The following is a 24,331-nucleotide window of genomic DNA, read 5'->3' as shown; positions in this document are numbered from 1 at the left end:
CAATTCATAGTACATCACATCATCGCTTTTCCCCCAGATGCATAATGTTACCTTTTGTGGATGTGTGCAGGTCATTGTTTGGGCTCAACCATTTCTTTCTTTGCCTAATGTTAGCATAAAGACACAATTTCTCGTCAGCAGTAATGATACAGGGTAGGAATGGTCAGTGTTGTTCATGAGCCAATTGATGATGAGCAAGCAGAGATGCATATATAGCCTTCTGCTGATTTTTGCAATTTTGGCTTAGAGCATGCACTACCCATATACAAGATTTTTGAACCATCTCAATTACATGATGGTGAAATGATCGCAGTTCATCACATTTGCCATTTCTCAAGTATACTGAAATGGATCATTGTGGATTAACCCATTTAAATGATCTTCATCAAACCCCAAAGGTCTTCCTGAACATGGAGAGTCACTAATGTCAAAACGATACTCCTTAAAATGAGAAAACCATTTTCTTGTCATGCTCTGTTCATTGGCATTATTGCCACACATGGTGCAAATGTTGCTGTCAGCCCTCTATTTAACTCAAACAGAAGAATGTATCGGAAGTGTTCTCATTTCTCCACTTGGAACTTCATTTTCTAGTGTCCACAGTTCCAGTTACTATCTCTAAATGCCAATATGCAAACTCACATAGCAACAGTGAACTACAAGTGAAAAATGTCAAACCCATAGCAACTGGAATACCAACATGCGAAACAAAAATGCTACAAACTTATGCACCAGCCTAACAATTTCAGTTTCATGTTCTTCCCTTATCAGTACTTCTGTTTCACCAGTTTCTTCTCTCTTGTACACTTTCATTCAAGGTAGATAACTTTCTGACTTGGTATACCAGACACTACCCTTCATATACCAGACAATGCCCTTTAATACATGTAGAAAATATTATTAGACACTGCTTTGAAAATCATTAACATTTTCAAAGAAGTTTTTCATGAAGTATTAGGCATGTTTTTTATGATTGTCTGCATTTCCAGACCTGCAGTATTTATGTTACACTCTTTTGTGAGTGAAACAAGACAGTGAATATTTGCAGCATCCTTATTTATATTTGCTTAATGTATACTGTTAACTTGACCCAGTATGAATCCTGCACGCATGAACAGTACTCAAATATTGCGTGTGTAAATGTTTCTTAAACAATTTATAGTGTACGCTCATCAAAATCTCTCAGTATCCTACCAGTGAATCAAAGAATGTCACTTTCTTTTCCCAGAACTGACATTTATGATAAGTGCACTTTGTAGATTCATATATTATTGCTCTCAAGTATTTGTACCACATGGTTGACTCATTAAGTTAATCAAAGGCTATTGCACTTTTCAGTTCTCTAGATTATACCAAGGGAATGTTTTGTCAAGGTCTTACATATATGTATAGTTTTAATCATAATTTACATAATTTTTATCATATAATACATTCTTATAGGTAATCGTCTCATCAGCAAAAAAGTTTGATATTGCAGCTAAAACTATCTGTTAAGTTAAATAGCTAACACTGTCTGTTAAGTTCAGTGTGGAATAGTAGTGCCCTATCACATTTCTCTGGTATCTGATGAAATCACTGTGTTTATGACTTCCCATTCATAATAATTTGCCGTGTTCAACCTACCAGAAAATTTTAAGTTCAGTTGCAGACCTGGTTAAATATATCGTAACAATATATTTCCTTTTGCTAGGGACAATGTATTATTGAAACAGAGTCTTTTTGAAATTCAAGAAATACTGAATCTATGTGGTGATAACTCTATCTGTGTCTTTTCAGATATTGCAAGAGTTAAGTTTTGTTGAAGGGTGTTTTTCAGAAATGATACTGGTTGCAGCTCTTCAGATGTTCTGTCTTGATATCCGTATCAGAAACAATGGTAGCTGCAGTCTATATGTAAAACTGCTCTTCTTGAGTGGCTGATAGCTCTCCACTAGGAGATATAAGTCGGTGTGTGCTGACTTAAAGTTTACAGTGTGGCCGATCTGCCCACATGGTTTACATTCACCTAAACCAACTAAAAATGGCAACTTTCCTTCTGCTTAATCCCAACATTTAAGTGGATGTTAGGGCACATGCTATTCACATGATTGAGAAACTTAGCTTCAATGTCACATGGTCAGATAACAAACATGTCATCACAGGACAATAGACTGTAATTAAGTGAAGGGCAATCCAAATGTAAGATTCATTACTCAAAATGTTCGGTAAAGAAAATTCCCACTGCTGCAGTTGACAAAACAGCTTATCACAGGAGAAGAGTAGTTTTCTCTGTGGTTGTTCCAGATTAAGTTTTCATCAACATGAACACTCGGGAACTTGAAATTTTTTGCCTTATTTATTATTTCATGTTGGTGCAGTGATTTTTGAAGTTTAGAGGTAGCTTGTTTGTACAAAACCTGTTAATAACTTCCACAGAAATGCCATCCACAATTTTCTCAGTAGCTTCTTTTTATTCAACTTGATAAAAATACATGTATTATCTGTGAAGAGGACTAATTCAGTCCCCTGATTGGCTAAAAACGCCATTATTGCACAGGTGGATGATAACACCTGAGTGCATTACCTTCTCGAAATTTTGTAAAATGATTTGTCAGGAGAGACTTACTGGTAATTAATGACATCTGTGGAGTCACCCATATTTAGAGAGGTGTATGAGTATTTTTGACAACTGCAGCGTACCTCTTGTCTTTGGGGGCACTTCTCTAATCTTACTCTATTTTAAATACTAACTGGCATATTTTTTGTTCACCTGCCTTCCCCTTTTATTAATTGAAGGTACTTCCAGCACAGAAAATTTAGTGTTTGTGGATTTTCTACTTCTTTTACCCTCTTCCCAGTTGTTCCAGTTGTGAGGATAAACAAGTAGAAAATTCGTTTTCTGTTGTCTAATGTTCATACGCTTTATGTTTGACTTCAATATTTAGAGTTCTTATTCACTAATAATGAAGATTAAAAGTAATCAGTGTAATATTATCTAGTTTTTCTGTTGTTCATTGCAGCGGGGGTATTCCCTATACCTGAATACTTAAATAAGCAGGTTGTTAGTCTGCTTTGCCATATGCTTCAGGTGGACCCTATGAAGAGAGCTACAATTGAAGACATAAAGTGAGTATGTACTATAAAAAGGATTTGTACACTTGATAGCACAAAAAATGACCGGAGCCAAAATTTTGAGCTGTCTGCAGAGTTATGCAGAAGCCAATCACATAAAAGCGTGTACTGTACTGCTATAACATTACAGAACAGTTGTAATTGTGAGTCTAATTGAAAGAGTTATACCTTCTTGACACTCAGCACAAGGACGCACTCTCTAAAGACACACAAGGAAACCTGCACCATCTAATTCCTAGTATTACAGACCAGGAAAATGCAGTTACATTGGTGAAGCAAAGTCAAAGACGGAACAATGCTGTGAAATGCCTCGGTACTGGTGAACCCAGGATGATGTGTAAGTAGCTCAGTGAGTTTGTCAAAAGTCTCAAACATGGCTGCATGTTGCTATGTATGGTTCAAATCTCCCTTGGTGAATTGTTTTCTGTTTCTGATTTAATATACTGCATTGTAGAGAATACAAAATTAACAGAGAAAACATATTAGTTCTTATTTAAGATAATTTGGCCTCTGAGAGAACATTTGGCTCCATCACCACTCATTATCCTGTCTGAAGGCTTTTGACTTCAGTGACCAAGTACATTCTCTTCAGAAGTAGTCTGTGAAGTGTACAATAAGTATAGCATTTTCTGCCATCTTGTCACATGATGTTCCAAATATCACTTCATGTTTTTGACTTTGGGTCATGCCACCCATACATTTTCGATGGGTTTGGAGACTGGAACAGAAGGGGGCTAGCTGAGAAGAGTAAGCTCACTGTGTTCTACTAACACTTGGCCAATGCAAGATTTGGAGTTGAAAGGGACACCTTGCAACCTGGATATTTGTATTGGACCATTGTTGGTTGAGAAAAATATCACTTTATTGTAATATTTAACATTTCACAAGCTATTACCGTATTTACTCGAATCTAAGCTGCACTCGAATCTAAGCCACACCTGAAAAATGAGACTCGAAATAAGGAAAAAAAAAAAAATTCCCGAATCTAAGCCGCACCAGAAATTTGAGACTCGAAATTCAAGGGGAGAGTAAAGTTTTAGGCCGCACCTCCAAATCGAAACAAAGTTGGTCCATTGTAATAATGAGACACAATTTAGGTCGAATGAATGACGATACAGCTACAGTAGTTTGGTTCGAGTCGTAAGCTTAGCAGTTAAGCTTTACCAGGTAGCCATTGCTATGCGTCAGGCGCTCCGTCCGTATTTATACGGGTACCCTTCCTTTTTCGCGTGCTTCGTCTGGTTTGAATCGATTGCTTATTTTGCTTTGATCTGATAAGTGCTGTTTTCTTTGTTATAGGTGTTTGCGTCACTCTAAGCTGAAAATGCATTACTGTACTGTGTCACGCATTGTTTGTCGCATTCTGATAGTGCGTGTTTACGGCCTGTCGCCGCTCGCGGCATGGCTTGCTTTTGTGCGCGCTACTGCCGCTTACAATTAAAAAAAAAGAGAGAGTAATCGTCTCACTAGCGAAACAATGGCAAGAGACTGCTATTTGTTGTTACTTACACTGCTGCTTTCTTTGATAATGATCAACAAGAACCAAATAATAGACTGCGTATGATAGAACATGTTCTGAACGAGAGTTAGGCGAAATGTTTCTCCGCTTGAAAATCTTTGCGGCCGGTTCTGTAGCACATCAAATTCTGCACAGAAATTAGTCATCTTAGAATTAAAAATCTAGTCAGTTGCCGTGCTTCATTTCTGACTGTATCACTATTAGGCATAAGAATAATACGAATATAAACATGACACGATACGTATATTCTTCCGCGTTTGCTGTTGTCTCACTGTAGTTTCGTAGGCAGGCAGGATTTAAATGAGATAGCAGCAAACACGAAAGAATACATGGCAAAATGTTTATATTCGTATTATTCTTATGGTGAAGAGAATACTGCATGTGATTCACATTTCATCAGGTTCCTATTACCAACCATCTCTTCTCACAGGTAGGAAAAAATTCGGAAAGTAGAGTTGGCCATATTGACAAACATCCCAAACGGTCTTGCATGTCGGATTTTCATAGTACATTGAAATTCTGCTACATTCGAAGATGAACAATACGGAATTTGTATTTACTTCGTTGGATAATGTATGAAAATGCAATGGTCGAAGCTCGGGGCGGAGAAAAAAAAGCTCGTCTTCCACCTTTTTTTTTTTTTAATTTATTTACTGACGCGGAGGTTTTGGCGCCAGTATTTATCTTTGTGCCTACGAAGCATGCCTGTGTAGCGCTACATATATTTGACGGCAGAAGTTAGTTGTGGCGCCACCTACCAACATTTTTCATAACTTCCACTTGCTTTGCACTCGATTCTAAGCCGCAGGCGGCTTTTTGGATTACGAAAACCGGAAAAAAGTGCGGCTTAGATTCGAGTAAATACGGTATTGGTATTGGCATTGGAAAATGATAGCTGGCATTGGTGACTTTCTTTGTGGAACCTCACCTTGACTGCCACATTTTTGAAGTCTGACGTCCTAAACTTGGTGCTGAACTGTATCCACCGACCTGTTAAATGCAGTCACATTCTATTTTGGAGATAAAGTTGTAATAGTTTCCTAAAAAAAGCAAAAATTCTGTGTTACTTGAGAATAGTTAAATGTGGAATCACTAATTATGATACACAGTGAAACTGAGATGGAGGTGGACAGAATGTGTAGACAGCAGATGGGTAGTAGATGAACCCAAAACGTTCTTTGATGCATTTGTGAGGTAAGACAAAACAGAGACGACAACTAAAGGAAGGAACTTTAAAAGACATTTTGGAGCAACAGGGATCCATGTAATAGAAGTCCATAATGTATGGAAAAGTCCAGAAAAGGCCTTTATTCACAGTTGAATGTCAAATGTCTCATTATGATTGCAACATAATATTCTTCTACGGTCAATAACTGTTTTTAATGTTACTAGCACATGAGTTATTTTTGGTTGCGCATCCTCTTGTAGGCATCATGTCTACTTTCTCAGAATAAGAGTATGTCATGTTTGACTAATTCAGTTACAACTTTGTATCTTTTCTACAAGTGGAAACAGAAAATAAGAGTGCAATTAACACTTTTCCCATATTGATAACAATCAGTTATGAAACTGTAAATAGTCTTCACAGGTTTACTGCTGGATGACATTGTGCAAATTCCTCAATATTTCCCCAGAGCAACTGTCCAACATATTCAGGTGGTTGAACCTTGCTGGTGGCTAGGTACATAGTCACCAGCAAGATTCAACTACCTGAAGATGTCGGACAGTTGCTCTGAGGAAATATTGTGGAATTTGCACAATGTCATCCAGCGGCAAACCTGTAAAGACTATTTACAACATATCCACTGAGAAAGCATGAAGAGTCCAGTTATGAAACTTTGTGGCAAATTGAAATTGTATGCTGAACCAGGAACCCAGGTTCGAGTCCTGTCCAGCAGACAGTTTTAATCTGCTAGGAAATTTCATATTAGCGCACACTGATGCGCAGTGAAAATCAATCTGAAAACAATCCATTATTTCAATTAAAATTTTTTGTGGTGTAGCATACCAAATACATTATTATCATTATCATTATTCTTCAGCAAACTACAGTGAAGAGTTCTCATGTCATCAATAAGTTATTTGTCCAATAATTGTCACAAGTCAGGATAAATGAATCAAAGCCATTCCACGTGAGAGTGCTAATGTCCAGAGATGCTGCCACTGTCTCCAGAAGTGACCTTCTCAATTTGTATCCAATACATCATTGCATCGACCCATAGAAAATTTGCACAGGTTTTGGACACAATGTGGCTGCCAGCTGATCACCACAGTGATGAATCAGAGCTGATTCCTAAAATGTCAGACTTCATAAGTTCAGTAATCTGCACAAGCTGCCAATATTGTAGGTGGTGGTAGTCTGTAGAAGGAATTTTCTACCATTACGGCAATATATTTCCAGATATGTCAATGTCCTAATGGTAAATACAATGTTCAACACACACATCCAGTGGTCAATATCATTCTTTCTGTAATATTTCCATAATGGGCTTCATTTGCTTGCTGACAGTGTGTGACTAATCAAAGCACAGTCATGATTTATTTAACTGTTTTATGACAGAGGTCTTGGCTGGCTGTCCACCTCTGAATACCTTGTGTTCCAGAGCACTTCAGGACTCCTGTCAGTGTGGGTGTTCATTCTGTCTCATGGTTAAGAGAGCCACGCCAAATAAAATGCCCCAGATAGCAAGAAATAACTTAATTTTATTTACAGTCAAACAGAACAAAATAAAACAGTCATTCAGACTTGAATACTCAGTACTTGGTTCCCATCCACTGACAGTCACTGATGTTGCACTAAGAGACTTCTTGCGAGGGTGACATGGGTGCAGCCATATTTCTGGGGAGCAGGAGAGCTTGAGGATGGTCCAGGAGAGAGGTACCAGTGAGACCAAAACTCATACCTGCTCGAAGATAGACGTGGATGCTGCAGGGAGATGGCTCCCTCGGACGGACCAAAGACATGGCCGGCAGAGGAGGGAGCGACAGTGAGTTACAGATAGGCTTCGGGTACAACTGATGTCGGTCCCAGCATGGAGAACTCAGACGAGGTGCATAGCAACTGTGTAGACTTCACCTGGAGTGAAGGTGTCGGCAGCTGTTGTGGGGAACTCACATGAGGTCCGGAGTGTAGACTTGGGATGCAGCTTGGAGTGGAAACATTGACGGCCAATGCGCAGAACCGGATAAAGATACAGAATGGACACTCAGACGCAACTCCAAGCACAGCACTGGGCACAAGAGCACTGCTTGAGGGCAGTAGCAGCCGACACTGTGACTTGGGGCAACTCCCTGTGTGAACTGGCTCTAGTTGGCCTGTTGTCACCCTTTATTGCTGACCAGTGCAAGAATACTTCCTCATGATTGTTGAACATGTGATCAGTGGAAGGATAATCAGTGTCCATGATGGTAGCGCTAATTGTGGTATCTCTCGCAATACTAGTGGCAAGGCTGGTGCTACATATTACTGTGGCGGCTGCAGGAGATGCAACACACAACAAGCACCGTGTGCTTATGTTTGTGGTCATAATGTGTACCCCCATCTCCATGGTGGTGTTGTCGGTGGCCTAGAGGAGCACTAGCCCGCAGTAATCATCTGTGTTGCATGCCGGTGGATTCCAGGAGGATGCTGTAGCTACCTTTCCATGTCAGTGACTGCCTCTGATACTTGGTGCCTTCTGCTCATCACTTTATCCGAGTGTGAAGTGCTTTATTCCACAGAAAGGGTTTACAATAAATAAAGTGAATGTTGCTTGGTACATGTTCAGTTACAATCAGAGACATGATTTGTTTTTGAGATGCATGAATGAATTCAAGCAGAACTTAAGGTGACTAAAAGAGATCCAGCGGGTATTACACTAGATGTTATTTGGGCCTACTTGTTTTGAAAGCTACCATGTAGGGAAAGAAAGCAGAACTTTGTGGCTACTGATACTAATGACAACAAATTTCAATACTGAGCTGGCAGAATTATAAATGTGTAAGTTTTATCTTGCTGGATGTGGATGGAGACATTTTAAAATACATAATATACGGTCATGATTAAGATTTACTCCAAAATTCTAAGACATTATATATTTGTCATTATTTTCTTAAGTCAAAAGTAACTGAACAATGAGCTAATGTTAGTCGACAGAAAGCAGTAAGTTATCACAAGTTTTGACCTTAAAACATGTTGCGTCCAAACACAGTTTTGTGTCACACCACCATCCTGTTCATTATCCTCCTCCTTTTAGGTAGCAGACACAGCAACCTCTTACGAACTTCATCCACCTCTTGTATGACCAACCCATTGATCTCTTTCTTTGGGGTATACAGGGCTGTACTGAGAGGGTGCTGACATAGATCCCTGGCAATGGTAAGGACATGGGAGCAGCTCCAAAAGTGACAAAAAATGGAAAAATACAGTATAAGAATTAATTGTGTGAGGTACACATGTTCTCCTACACCTTGTGCTCTTTCCTTCCTGCTTGTGAGAAGAGGCCATTCCCTCAACCCACAACAGTAAATGCATGCTGTTAACACAGTGTCATTTCATCCACGTAACATCATAAAGGACCGATTTCTACCAAACGTCTATCGCTGACATGGTTTATGTGCCATCAGTGCACTTCTTTCACTGCGTACACAGTTTGCTCATGTTCAGCAGTGGAGCTCATGCTGTTACTTCACTGTGGAATTATAAGAGCATGAAGTTCAGTGAGCAGAGAGGATGCTGAAGCAAATGTGCTATCTGACCAAAGGCTTCCGACTGGAAGGAGATGCATGGTGAAGAAGCTAGTTAAAAAGGTGGAGGGGATATGTAATTTACTTGCACCTCTAGCCAGTATTTTTGCTCTTCTCAAGTTATAGGTGCCACTATCTGCTATGTAAATAAAAAAGAATTCAAGAATAAGCCTTCTGTGGCTGATTAATAGTATTACGGGAATCATTAGTCTTTTAGCATATAGACAGCTATACTCAGTTCATCAAAGCTGAAGCCTCGTGTAAACAAAAGTATGCTCTGCCATTGGTCACTAACTGCACCTCTAAAGCATCCAGTATCATAAGACCACCACCTTACTTGCGTATTAGGTATTTTGTTCTTGTTCTAGCATGAATGAAACTGTGTCACGAAGTGCATGGCAGAAGGTACCTAGCATACTAATGCATGTTTGAGTTTCTTCCTGTTCCTGTTGTGTGTGGAATGTGAGAAGGATGGATGCTTAAATGTCTCATTGTATGCTACAATTAGTCCAGACTTGTCTTCATGATCTCTATTGGAATGATGCATAAGGGAATGAAGAATATCTCTGGTTTCATCACTTGATACTGGTTATTGAAACTTTGTAAGTAGGCTTTCAAGGTGTAAATGGCATCTCTCATTAAGTGTCTGCCAATTCAGGTTTTTCAGGATTTCTGTGAAACTCTCCTGTGAGTCAAACAAACTTGTGACCATTTGCAACCCCCACTTCTCTGTACACATTCAATATCCCCTGTTAGTCATATTTGGTATGGGGCCCACTCACTTGAATAATTTTCTAAGATGGAATGCAAAAGTGTTTTGTGAACAGCCTTCTTTATAGATTGTCTCCATTTCATCACTTTTGACAAAAAGTCTCTTAGGAGATCTGCAACTATTTTTAGCAATGGAGATATTCTGGTCTTGCTCACAATATAATTTTTATTAGCATATCATTATTGCACACTTCAGTATACCCCCATCATCAGATCTGTCAAAATCTGTGTACAGTAAAACCCTCTTTTTACATTCCTGCTGTTTACATTTTCCCCACTTTTTACATTCATTTTTGTCAGTTCCAATGGAAGTCCTATTCTCTCAATACAGTGCTTTCCTGTCATTAAAAATTCCATATTACAACATTTCCATCATTTTAAGTTTTCTTTGAAGTTGTCATAATCCTTAACATTGATTTTCATACACATTCCTGCTCAAAGTCAGCTTTGGAACAAAGCAGAAAACACAGACAATATGCAAAGTTATTGATCATGTAACGTAACATTAGCACAGTAAGCAAGATTTTCATTGTCGGTGTTCATTGGGTCATGACCAATGGGGTGGGAAAGTATGCTTAGTTACTGCCTTAATGATAATCACAATCTGATGATAGTGACTCTAGTAGCAACCTTCCTTCTGTTCATTGTATTGTGTTACAACAGCTTAAATTTAATTTACACAAATAAACACCACTTTTTAAGATGGATGTCTTTATAATGGGCTTTCACAAATCGTCTTTACTTCTGCGTGAAATACTCTAATCCGTACTGGGCACACAGTGTTAGATTGGTACAACCAACGTAAACAGTCCTCCACAAGATGCTCCGTAACATGACAACAGTTTCTGCCCTCTCTCTCACCGAGGACTTCCCCAGACTGTGTGACCTCTTTATTGGCAAGAAGCAGTATATTTCATGCCTGTTGTTCTCGACTTACGAAGACTGCCAACTTTAGTGTTTTAACTAATATTGTGTCAAAAGATTTATTTACTGTAATTTTATAATGATTATCAGTAATAAGTCTTGCATTAGAACACAAATGTCTTTTTAATGTGGTTTCATGAAAGACTTTTGCTTCCATGTTTTATTTACACTATTGGACATATTCAACATGAAGAAGGAAACTCATGCACATGTTTTGTGTCAGCACTGAGCCACTGCCTTTGTGATTGATGTTTTGTATACTGTGGAGAGACAAGTAGAACTAATTGCTGTGTGAAAGGAACAAAAAAATTAATTATTTCAGCTTTTTTAAATAGGCAAAATTTAAATTGTTTAAATTTCATGTTTTGAACACTATAAAGAGAATGTCAGTAAGAGTAAATCATTCATTTTCATTTGGTATGTTTCCTATGCTTTCCTGTATTTTACACTTTCCTGGATTTTACACTTTTTTGGGTCAGTCTGCTGAAAAGTGTAAAAAGGGGGGGGGGGTTTACTGTATAGTCCATTGTCACCGCCTAATACATTCTGGCAGACCATAAGTGCCCAATTCCATTTTGCCAGTATCCTTCCAATGAACTGATCTGCTTTACTCGTTCTGATGACAGCCTTTGTGAATATTACATTCAAACCCATACACTTCGTTGCATCCAGGCATTTATATGAGTCCACTAACTCCAATGTGACTGATTTGTGTTGTAGTCATAGGATACAACTTCTCTGTGTTTTGTGAATTGCACAGTTTTATATTACAGAACATTTAAAACAATTTGCTGAACTTTGTACCACTTTGAAATCTTATTCAGATCTAACTGAATGTTTCTGCAATTTTTTTTTTCAGACAATACTTCATCGCAGACAACTGCATCATCTGCAAATAGTCTGAGGCTGCTATTAATATTGTGTGCCAGGTCATAAATATATAATATGAACAAAAGGTCCCAACAGACATCCCTGGGGCACTCCTGAAGTTACTTTTACTTCTATTGATTATTCTCTGTCCAAGATAACATGCTGATCCCTATCAAGAAAACTGAGCGAGGTGGTGCAGTGGTTAGCATACTGGACTCGCATTTGGAAGGACGGCGGTTCGATCCCACGTCCGGCTATCCTGATTTAGGTTTTCTGTGATTTCCCTAAATCAAACGGCCGACTTTCTTCCCCATCCTTCCCTAATCCTATGAGACCGATAACATCGCTGTTTGGTCTCTTCCCCCACACAACCAACCAACCAACCAACCCTATCAAGAAATCTTCAATCTATTCATAACTTTTGATATTAATATAATAGAGGGAAACATTCCACGTGGGAAAAATATATCTAAAAACAAAGATGATGTGACTTACCAAACGAAAGCGCTGGCAGGTCGATAGACACACAAACAAACACAAACATACACACAAAATTCAAGCTTTCGCAACAAACTGTTGCCTCATCAGGAAAGAGGGAAGGAGAGGGAAAGATGAAAGGATGTGGGTTTTAAGGGAGAGGGTAAGGAGTCATTCCAATCCCGGGAGCGGAAAGACTTACCTTAGGGGGAAAAAAGGACGGATATACACTCGCACACACACACACACATATCCATCCACACATATACAGACACCAATGTGTGGATGGATATATGTGTGTGTGCGAGTGTATACCCGTCCTTTTTTCCCCCTAAGGTAAGTCTTTCCGCTCCCGGGATTGGAATGACTCCTTACCCTCTCCCTTAAAACCCACATCCTTTCGTCTTTCCCTCTCCTTCCCTCTTTCCTGATGAGGCTACAGTTTGTTGCGAAAGCTTGAATTTTGTGTGTATGTTTGTGTTTGTTTGTGTGTCTATCAACCTGCCAGCGCTTTCGTTTGGTAAGTCACATCATCTTTGTTTTTAGATATATTCATAACTTTTGTTTGATACTCCAAATAATCATGTTTTGTTAATAGTTATTGGTATTTTACCAAGTCAAATGCTTTTTGGAAGTGAAGAAATACTGTATCCACCTATACTGCCTTGATCCATGGCCTTCAAAATGTCACATGACTAAAGCACAAGGAGTTTCACTTGTCACGTGTTTTAGGAATCCATGCTGGTTTGCATGGAAGAGGTCATTCTCCCTGACACTAGAGTAACACAACAATGTACAGTAGCTGTAGGAAGGTAGTTTTACGTGGAGGGGAGGGGTCAATTTGACAGCTTTGCCAGGTATGCAGGTTCACATGTGTATGGCTCTGGGGATATTTAATTAGTTTATGCCCAAATTTGGTGCTATTTTTGCCAAATTTGGTGTTGTTTCTGCCAAATTTGGTGTTGTTTCTGCAATATCTGTTATTATTTTGCTAATCTGTTATTCTTTTGCCAAATGTGTTGCTTTTTTGCCAAATTCAGTGTTTTTTTGCCAAACTATGTTTTAGTTTGTGCAACAAACGGTGCAGTTTTTTGCCGACTTCACTGTATGTTCAGCCAAATTTTTTTTTTTTTTTCACTAAATTCTGTCTCTCTTTTCCCCAAATTCAGTGTTTCTTGGCAAATTTGGTATTATTTTTGTCAAGTTAGCTGTTTTTTTGCCACATTAGATGCTATTTTCTAGCCAAATTAGGTGTTATTTTTGCCTCAATCTGTGCTAATTTTTTGCCAAATTGATTGTTTTCTTGTCAAATTCGGTGTTGTTGATTGTGAAATTTAGTGTTGTTTTATGGCCAATGTTATTGTCACATCAAAGTTTGCTGGACACGGAATGAAATGTCATTTTAAGATTTTACATGAACCACAGCCTTGAGAAGATTATAATTGAAAGCACTGTTTTAACATTCAATAAGTATTAGTTACAAACATTAGTAAACTGCTGCCCTCACATTTTTAACATTTTTCATTTGGAAAAATTGCAAATTTCACGCAATATCTTGTAAAAATCGCCGACTTCACTTTACTTCAGTAAAAACTGCTAATTTCACATTACTATTTTCATGAAATTTCCTGTACTAGTAATGCATAATGTGATGTGGCAGTCTGAAATATTTCATACTGTTAACATGTGGAAGCCAGTTCTGTCTGCATTTTTTATGGTAATCTATGATAACAGTTACTTTAAGCCCTTTGACCATGGTTTATGGGAATAGACGTTTATAGATGGCAGTTCTCCACAGAAATTTCATTGTAGTTGCTGTGAAGGTTTTACTTTCGTAGTGTTAAGTAGTATTTTATTCATTGTAATAAACAAGGGTTGATCATTAAAACTCTATAAACTGTTAATTGTGTCTGTTTTTGAACTTTTGTTGTTTTGAAAAACCTATTGGTGATTCTCAGTGTTGAATTTTGTAGGATATATCTATCATCTCCATAAGGCAATACAGAGTCTCAGTATTTAAAACCCTTGGAGCCCATGACTTGACTTCTTGTTGTTGAAATTATTATACCTTTTTACTGTAAAATTTGGATAGTATATGAAGTATTGCAGTTCTTCACCAGTACTAACAAAGAGAATCAAATCATGTGCATGTATCAAGGTATAATCATTTGGAAGTTAAATGTTGTCATGAATTGCTAATCTCCATTGTCTTACAGCTGCATTGATATTGCTGGTAAAGTGATGAATGGGTCAACCACATTAAATGCTGCAGTTTAGTGGCTTCTATTCAGAAAATTCTGATCCCAATTTCCCAGAGATCATTTTTTTTCTACAGAATGTATAAATTGGTTGTATAATATGATTAGGTGTTTTGTCATCAGCTGAAATTTCAGTGTTTTATCTTTCTACACAATCAGATACTTCCTCTTAACTGATAGACACAATATGTGTTTTTCTTTTAAATTGTTCATACTTTTCAGAGTAAAAGAGCCATCAGCACAGGTGTTTCTGGTGTTAATTTTTTTTTAAACACCTTCATGGATAGTATCATGTTGACATTAGTAATAAGTAGACTAGTCTGTTTCTGTAAACTCAAGTGCCTAGGAGAAAGGTTGATATTTTATTATTTGCTATTATATAATCTATTATGGACTAAGAATTTCAAATTGACTAAGTGTGGCTGTAATAAAATGTGTTTGTGGTTTTTAAGTTGTTATAAATTATAAAATCTAATGACCTCTTCCTGTGTTGGTAACCAGTGTTCACCATGTATTCCAACAGAATATAGCATTGTTATGTGGCTATGACTTTAAGATGACCAACTAATATTAAATAATCTATTTGGTCAACTTTTCTTATAACTTCCTTTAACATAGAGTTGAAGCTTTCATGTTCTGTGCCCTCATCTTCTGTTGATGCACATACTCCTATCATTGTTGGCTACCCTAACATCAATTTTAACCTCATTTAGATAATCCTTTCATTCCAAAAAAAGTATAATTGTTGATATTTGTTCTGGTAACTTACTTATTGTAAATTCCATTCTTCTTTTTGCTGTTTTGTTGATACTAATTCCGTGGCAAACTTGTCTATAATGATCAATGATCAGTTATTTCTTCTCTCTCTCTCTCTCTCTCTCTTTTTCTTTCTCTTTTGTTTTGTTATTACAACAGTTTTTATGAACTCTCACTCTACGAGTTGATCTAGTTCTAAATTCTTAAAATCCGTACCTTGAATTTTCCATCCAGTGATGTCAAAAATATATGTTTCTTTTTCTTTTTGTGCCCTTGTGGATTGCTGTGTTGTAACTTTTTGTGTTCCCTTTTTCTTTCTGGGTACTTGAAAGCAGTAAAGATGTCCTACTAATTTATTATTAGCTATGGCATAGTATGTTTAGTAGATTTGTTGGCAATTGCTGGTTTCTAAACTGATCCTTGTGTGGATTAGGACTTCCCTACTCCCAATGAACGGTTATTACACTGTGACTCGGTCCGCAGAGCAACGCCTCTTGTAATAGGGAGTACCGTGTGGGGATAAAATGAGTGTTACATAGGAAAAGCTACAAGAGATGCAGCACTATGCTTAACTACCCCCTTTGCATCATCTGCAAAGGGTAGTACAGAAAAACTATGCAAATATAGTGGTGGGAAGAGACATGTTAAGAAACTTAGCTAACAAATTGTCTGACGCCACACAAAAATCATATTCTCAGACTATTTACAGAAAGTTTCTGTGTTGTCCTTTCAACTAGAAGGGCCAACAGTGAATTTTTTTCCAATTAATTGCTATGCAACATAATTTTTTAGCAGTGAGCTCATATTCAATTTGCAGAAAAGTTTTTTTTTTTTCTTCTTTGTATAGGTCTAGAATGCTGGAAAAAGCCATTTACAATTAATATATCAAGTGATATTTCTTTTTAAGTGTGTCCCCAAAATAGACTGAAAAGCTGACATGTTGAATTTCATTCGTGTCAGTGCTGTACAGGGCTTCAACTCTGGCTGTGATTTTTGCAGCCAATTTTTGTGCTTTTAAGTGTACTGTCTGAATAATATTACTAATTAGTTACTTCTTTCCTTAATAGAAATGTATAGTCAAGGCTTGCACTAATTTATGTAAGAAAATACTAATTGAAGTAGCAGTATAGTTTTTTAAAAAGCCTATAAAAACGTATTTCCCTTCTTTGGTGTTTCATTTTGTGTTTTTATATACTATTACAGGAAACATGATTGGTTCCAGAAAGAGTTACCAGCATACTTATTTCCATCTCCAGTAGAACAGGATGCGTCTGTTATTGATACTGATGCAGTTAATGAAGTTTGTGAGGTAATGTGGTGCTATTTAATATTTCCACTATTATCAGATGAAGAACTGTAGTTTCTTATCTTTGAGAAAAATAAGTGTTTGTTAATGTGAGATTGTTGTACTAATTCCATTTAGACGTTATTGTCTGTTGTGAATTCAATCTTTACCTCACTGAAAAATAAAATTGAGAAAGAAAATGTGTGTGTGTGTGTGTGTGTGTGTGTGTGTGTGTGTGTCTGTCTTTGACTTTTCAGAGATGTCACTAAACCCACCCAAAGATGTAAACAGCCATGCATGAGCAGTGCCTATTAGACAGAGAGGATCTGACAGCCGATCAGTTCCAGTCATTCCACCAGGAATGAGGTACATGGCTCGTGTTGTCTGAAGTTCAACCATGCCTACATGGTCAACACCATGGTGCGATCATGTCTGCATTGTTACTTTGAGCCAGGAAGGGCTCCCAACAAGGGAAGTGTCCAGGTATTTCGGAGTGAACCAAAGCAATGCCGTTTGGGCATGGAGGAGATACAGAGAGACAGGAGCTGTCAATGACATGCCTCTCTCAGGCTGCCCAATGGCTACTATTGCAGTGGATGACTGCTACCTATGGATTATAACTAGGAGGAACCATGACAGCAACGCCACCATGTTGAATAATGCTTTTCGTGCAGCCACAGGACATTGTGTTATGACTCAAACTGTGCACAGTAGGCTGCATGATGCGCAACTTCACTCCCGACATCAATGGTGAGGTCTAGCTTCGCATCCACGACACCATGCAGCATGGTACAGATGGGTCCAACAACATGCCGAATGGACCGCTCAGGATTGGCATCACGTTCTCTTCACCGATGAGTGTCGCATATGCCTTCAACCAGACAATTGTCGGAGACATGTTTGGAGGCAACCTGGTCAGGTTGAATGCCTTAGACACACTGCCCAGTGAGTGCAGCAAGGTGGAGCTCCCCTTCTGTTTTGGGGTGGCATTATGTGGGGCCAACGTACACGGCTGGTGGTCATGGGAGGCGCTGTAACGGCTGTACAATACGTAAATGCCATCCTCCAACCGATAGTGCAACCATATTGACAGCATATTAGCGAGGCATTCATCTTCATGGACGACTATTCATGCCTGCATTGTGCACATGTTGTGAATGACTTCCTTCAGGATAACAACATCACTAGACTAGAGTAGCCAGCGTGTTCTCCAGACATGAACCCTATCGGACATGACCTGGGATAGACTGAACAGGGCTGTTTATGGGTGATGTGACCCACCAACCACTCTGAGGGCTCCATGCCAAATTGCTGTTGAGGAGTGGGACAATCTGGACCAACAGTGCATTGATGAACTTGTGGATAGTATGCTACGACAAATACATGCATACATCAATGCAAGAGGACATGCTACTGGGTATTAGAGGTATCAGTGTGTACAGCAATCTGGACCACCACCTCTGAAGGTCTCACTGTATGGTGGTACAACATGCAATGTGTGGTTTTCATGAGCAATAAAAAGGGTGGAAATGATGTTTATGTTGATCTCTATTACAATTTTCTGTACAGGTTCGGGAACTCTCGGAACTGAGGTGATGCAAAACTTTTTTTTATGTGTGTATATATGAAGTGATTTGCAAACTGTAGAGATTTCTTGTACAATGAATTTCGGGCCAGCTCTCTGTGCTGGATAGATTCTGCAAAGATTGGAAGGTAGGAGACAAGTACTGGAGGCAGTAAGGTTATGAGGGAGGGTCATGAATTGTGTGTGGATAACTCAGTCAGTAAGAGTACTGCCCATGAAATGCAAAGTTCTTTGTTTGACTCCCAGTCCATCACATAATTTTATTCTACCAACAATTTTCAAAAAAATGTCCACACCACTGTAGAGTGAAAAATTCATTCTGAAACAATTCCATAGGTTGCAGCTGCGCCTTTTCTCCTCAGTATCCTTTTGTCTAGGACTACTACTCCATTAAGGTAAGCTGGAGAGCTTCTGCTGGCAACATCAATATGACACCATAAATCATGAAACAAATGCATTGCAATACCACACGTAAGTGGATCATTTTGCTTCATGTCTTCTAAGTTTTTGCTGAGTGTCTAATTTGACCAGTGGAGAGTCATGCTGGCCTTATGCCATGCTGTTAGGAAACAATAAGTGGAGAGTCGTGCTGGCCTAGTGCCATGCCATTAGAAAACAATCACCCGTAACTCTCTTTCAACTGTATACACACTGTTTTCTGTTTCAGTGGAAATCAAACATGAAGAACAATATTCTGCCACCAGCAACAATGTTGCTACTATTTCTGATTGTGCTGATTGTGCTACAGTGTTATCTTGCTATGGTTTCTTAGTTAAGCCAAAATGATTGTGTTACAACAAGTTGACATTATTAACAAAAGTTTTCCTTTGCTTTCGAGTGCATGCAGGAAAGCTATTTCTGTCACTGCTAATTCTCTCTCTCTCTCTCTCTCTCTCTCTCTCTCTCTCTCTCTCTCTCTCTCTCTGACACACACACACACACACACACACACACACACACACACACAGTTGATCCCTGAACTCCGTTAGGCACAGAATACTAAATTAGCAGGTGTTACCTAGTTTCAGGTCCAATAGTATCCCTCTGATTTCTGTGATTGAATCTCCCTCAAACAAAGGGAATTTTTCATCTACTTAGAAAGGCATGTATTTTTCCTGGAAAACATTGTTTGAATACATACGAAAACTGAATCCTAATCAAAATTCTTTTACGTCACTTACGAAGCCAGTAATCAAATTTTCAGAAAACTATAATCCAGTAGACACGTCAGCTAGGTAAAATCTGAATTTCTTATCACAAAATCCAAACAACACAAAATAATCTCCTAAAATCTACCAGCCCAGTCAGCTTATGTTATAAATTAAATTGTAACAAAAACTATACAAATCACAAAGGAAATCTCTCAAAAGGCATATTGGTATGTCAAATTTTGTCATAGTTTACCTAGTGTCACACAATAGAAGAAAATAAGTTTATGTAAGCAGGCATTCCTTGTAAATGATTGTGTTATTGCACTGTTGACAAAAAAAACTCACTGTTGGTATGCAGATAACACTAACATATTTCAGTAAATTAGGATGCATTTCTGACATGCAAAAAATACACACAGCCAACTGTTGATGTTAAAAGTAAACATGTCCTTTGACTATGTGAGTAACAGATGTCAAAGAGGCTGAGATACTATGCCCAGGACATGATGGTAATCCAGATAAAATAGTAATTAACAATGAGGTATCAGGAGTAGATATGATTTGGAACATCTAGAAATTAGAACCAAGGGAAGGAAACAGAAGGAAAAGAACTCTAGTTGTTACTGATTGGCAGAGAGGGTGAAACAAAAAGGCGAAATCAGGCTATGGAGAGAAAGAACATATGCAAAAAGCAAGAGAATTTGCATTATGTAAGCTCATATCAGTGGCTACACATTTACTATTGTGTAGGTCCTGTGTTCACCCTCCATGTAGGATTGATCATATAATGTACCATGTTAATGTCTGTAACGAACAAAGTTGTGTGTGGTGGCAAAGACCTCTTGACACTGGACAACTGCATTAGAAAAGTGCTATGAAAAAGAACACTGCAAATTTAAAAATAGCCAAAGCTTCACAGACAAACAAAAATGGAACAAAACCAAACTTAGCACAAAGAGAGCCATGCGTGAAGTGTTCAACAAAGTCAAAAGTAAAATTCTATGTACAGACTTGAAAGACAAATCTTAAGAAGTTTTGGTCTAATGTTAAACTAGTATATGGATCAAACCCATTGTTGACCCTGTGATCATAATGACATCAAAACACAGGATGACAGAGAGAAGGCTGAAATACGAAACATCATTTGCTAAAACTATTTTGCTGAGGAAGATTGTTCTGTAGTTCCTCTTTTAAATTGTTGCATGAATGCCAGAATGACAGATATCAAAATAAATGACAATGGGATAGAAAAACAACTGAAACTGCTCAAAAGAGGAAAGGCCACTGGACCTGACAGAATACCAATAAGATTCTGTATAGAGTATGACATTTATTTGTTTTGTGAGCTCAGACATTTTACATAAATAATTTTCTGTCTGTGCTTGAACTTCAGTAGAGATTTCATTAATTTTCTTCATACATTTGAAGTGAGCAATTGTTTTAGCCTCTTGATCTTTCCAAAATAGTCATAATATGCTATGAGAACTGAACACCCTTTCTATTAAAACAGGAATTAGTTTTTCACTGCCATGCAATGATATGTGTATTGTTTTTAAATGCTGAACCTCTGTAGCAAAAGCCATATATAACAACTAAAAGCCATATCTAACAACTACTACTGATTGTCAAGTTCAGGGATTTTTCATTTTTGGCAGAATTTGTTTGATTCTATCCAGTAATTGAAACAGGCTGCCTAGAACATAGCCTACTGATAGCCTTTATACAAAGAAATACCAAGACATGTCATCAAGAAAATCACAATTGTTCAAATTCATCATAGAAGAACTGAAAAATCTGTCTGTCTTGGCATTTGAGCAGATGTAGATGATAATTTTTAGAACTCCCTGCATAACTTGTGGATAATGGAAATATCTACTGTATACAGCATATAAAGGTGACAGGAAGGTTGTGCACATAGAAGATAAGCAAGCCTTTCGTGCCATGTTTTGGCCACTCCGGTTATATACTGTCATTAATCTTTTGTTTTAAAGTTTTTTTTTAATTCCATCAGAATTCTATGTTCTTTGGACTAACAGCCTTTAACCACATGGGCTCATAGAAACTGAGAAAAAAATTGTTTTAAATGTGTCCCTCATATAAATTTTACGGTGCATAAGTTCTAGAGAGCATGATAGTTTCATAGTAATTGTTCTCGAGTATCAATCCTAACTCACCCTTGAGTATTGCAATGAAGTTAATCACCACCATAAGCAATTCATGAGGCTTTCTTTCTGTTGCAGAAACTCTGTATGTGGTAAGTGGCTGATTTATATCCACCAATAAAAGAAAGCCATCAAAATGTGTGCTCAAAAATGCTAATTGAATATTACACATCACTCCACAACAGCTTTAAAAACCACTCCAGAACATTGTATTTAACTTTAAGAGTCCAGCCTTCCTCATCGTGAAGTGATTCAATACTGATTTGTATTCAGGCTACATGCAGGCAATCAGCAGGTCGTCATGTTATCCTTTCTGGTATAGAAATTTTGATGTGGTCACCACCCCCACACAAGGATTTTACATTGTACTGAGACAGTGGTGCTTCTCTGTAGGTTCATCAACTCAGATGTTACTGTTGGAATAAATGTTCAACAGCTGTGTTTGTAATATAGGATAGCTGATTTGTCACCATAAAGTTCTTATTCCTCATATTTTATACCAAAATCTTAAGCTAATTCTTTATAGTGTTTATGCAAAGTAGTAATAGCAATTTATATATTGGGTAGGAACATTATACTCATCAGTTACATTTATGCGACTTGACCAGAGTAGGTTTATGTTGCTCTAGTCACAGTCATCTACACTGTGCAGTGGTGTACTCGAAGAAAGGTAATGATAAACGGTCTAACAAGCATTGCAGTAAGAGGACATTGCTACCACACCATTAACTCATTTTCAGGTTCAGTTTTGTTTCACAGTAATACCACAGGGAATTGTGTATAAAGCAATAGACACTTCTGTCCTTCCAGCTTTTAAATTCATTCTTATGTGGTCTGATCTAGTGTGTTATCCTGCTAATGAGCTTTGTTAATCTTACAGAAATTTGGTGTGAAGGAACATGAAGTTCACAATGCCTTGCTGAGTGGTAATCCTCATGATCAGCTTGCTATTGCATACCATTTAATAATTGACAATAAAAGAATTGCCGATGAAGCTGCAAAGGCAGAGCTCAAAGATTTTTATGTTGCAAGCAGTCCTCCACCTGTTTCATTTAGCCCAAATGAGCTGAATCCTAGTCCTATTCGACCACATCCTGAAAGAATAGCTCGTAAGTATCTCGTTATTGATTGTTTTTATTTCATGATAGCATTATAATTACAATAATGAAATGTTTCTAACATTGTGATTGTATGTTTATTAGCTGCCATTCGTGACAAAGCTATTGCTACAAGCAATAGTGGGGCAACTGACAGACGCTCTAGAGGAACTCCAGTCAAAAGAGCTAAGTGGCATTTAGGTAAGTCTGAAGTTCTATTGTAGATTTATTTTAGTCACTTCAGTTTCCTGTTAAATTTTAAAATAAGTTATGTTTATTTTTATATTTATATTTCATGCTGCAATGAAATGAGGATTTTCATAGTGGTGAAATTGTAAGGGCTGATTTCATAGAATTATTTCAGTGGAATTGAAACTATATACCACCAGACAGTTGATTGATGAGTGAAAATATAAATGTAAAAAAGACTGCCTAATCGGTTGTCTACGCCCTCATTCCAGTGCAGCAGACATCCTCCCTGTCCTACACCCAGCATGCTCTATGCCTGTGGTGCACAGTTATTTTCTGGCTCCTGTTTCAACATTCCATGAAACATACATCATTTATTGGAACATTAATTAATAGGTATAGGTTCTACTACTGAATCTGTGCTTGGCACACCTTTTATTAAGATCTCACTGGTCATCTCATCTGTCAGAAAAATCCTTCAGGAATCTACATCTCATGGAATGGCCGCGGGCTTCAGAAAACAAATGCACATCAGAGACAATATCTAGTCCCAGGTGTGGAACTTGGCTTTAAATAACAGCATGTTACCTCTCAGTTGTTTCTCAGTCATGTTGGAGTGCAGGCTGTGGGAACACCTGTGTCCATCTCTTCCAGTAATTGGCAACATATGTTGCCCTAAAACTTTTGACATGAAAACAACTATTCTCTCATCAGTCGCACTTTCTAGTTTGATAGAATACCATCAGATTTGAATTGCTAATAACCATGAGACTAATAATGTGTAGACAGTGGTTGAGTCCACAATGGATAGATCATGTCTGTACATGTGTGCATGCAGTATTTGTTTTGCCTATGATGTCGTCGTACCAGTGCAGGCGCATGGATATAATTGTTACAAATTATCTTTGTCTAAAGTTATAAATTGGTGTAGCATGGAAATGCATTTAGCTGGGACACTGTCATTGTGAAGAGCTTGCAGGGCACTACTAGAACCCAAAGTGAGACAACAAAAATATTCTCCAAAATATAAATGAAAATTGTTATTAAATTGAAAATTACAAAATAATGAAAGATTTCATCTCATATGACTTGCAAATGTTCCCAGAATTATAAAAAAGCAAGCCAGAGGAAAGTTTGCATTAAAAAGAAACCAGTAGAGTGTAAAAAGTCCAATGTTGAGCGAATCTGAGAGCTATGGCAGCTTTGGAAAGGAAAAGAAAATATGGTTCAAAGTGATTACGTAGCTGGCCCATCGAGCATACAGCGATGGTGACATTCCAAACTTGTGATTTATATATTCTGTAACCATTTTACTACTCTGAAAACTTGCTGGCTTTCGGAGTTATCCTTTGGTGAGCAAACACCTCCCCCACCCCCCCACCCCCCCCACCCCCACCTACTATGCCCCTACACACTCTGAAAGCTAGCAAGTTTTCTGTCCTTTTGTGTGT

General features: G+C 38.0%; 1 protein-coding gene across 1 annotated transcript in view; it reads left to right on the top strand.

Annotated features, from left to right (window-relative positions):
• The window catches only part of LOC124721152 (5'-AMP-activated protein kinase catalytic subunit alpha-2), a 172,656-nt gene that overhangs the window by 69,428 nt on the left and 78,897 nt on the right, over window positions 1–24,331 (top strand). Inside the window, exons 6-9 of the mRNA XM_047245972.1 lie at window positions 3,000–3,105; window positions 16,615–16,720; window positions 22,475–22,703; window positions 22,797–22,892. Coding sequence (XP_047101928.1) covers window positions 3,000–3,105; window positions 16,615–16,720; window positions 22,475–22,703; window positions 22,797–22,892 — 537 coding nt within the window. The remainder of the gene's footprint in view (window positions 1–2,999; window positions 3,106–16,614; window positions 16,721–22,474; window positions 22,704–22,796; window positions 22,893–24,331) is intronic.

This window comes from Schistocerca piceifrons, chromosome X, assembly GCF_021461385.2.
Source record: "Schistocerca piceifrons isolate TAMUIC-IGC-003096 chromosome X, iqSchPice1.1, whole genome shotgun sequence".
NCBI classification, from domain to species: Eukaryota; Metazoa; Arthropoda; class Insecta; order Orthoptera; family Acrididae; genus Schistocerca; species Schistocerca piceifrons.
The sequence above is the reverse complement of the archived record's forward strand: the minus strand, read 5'-3'. Positions and strand labels throughout refer to the sequence as shown.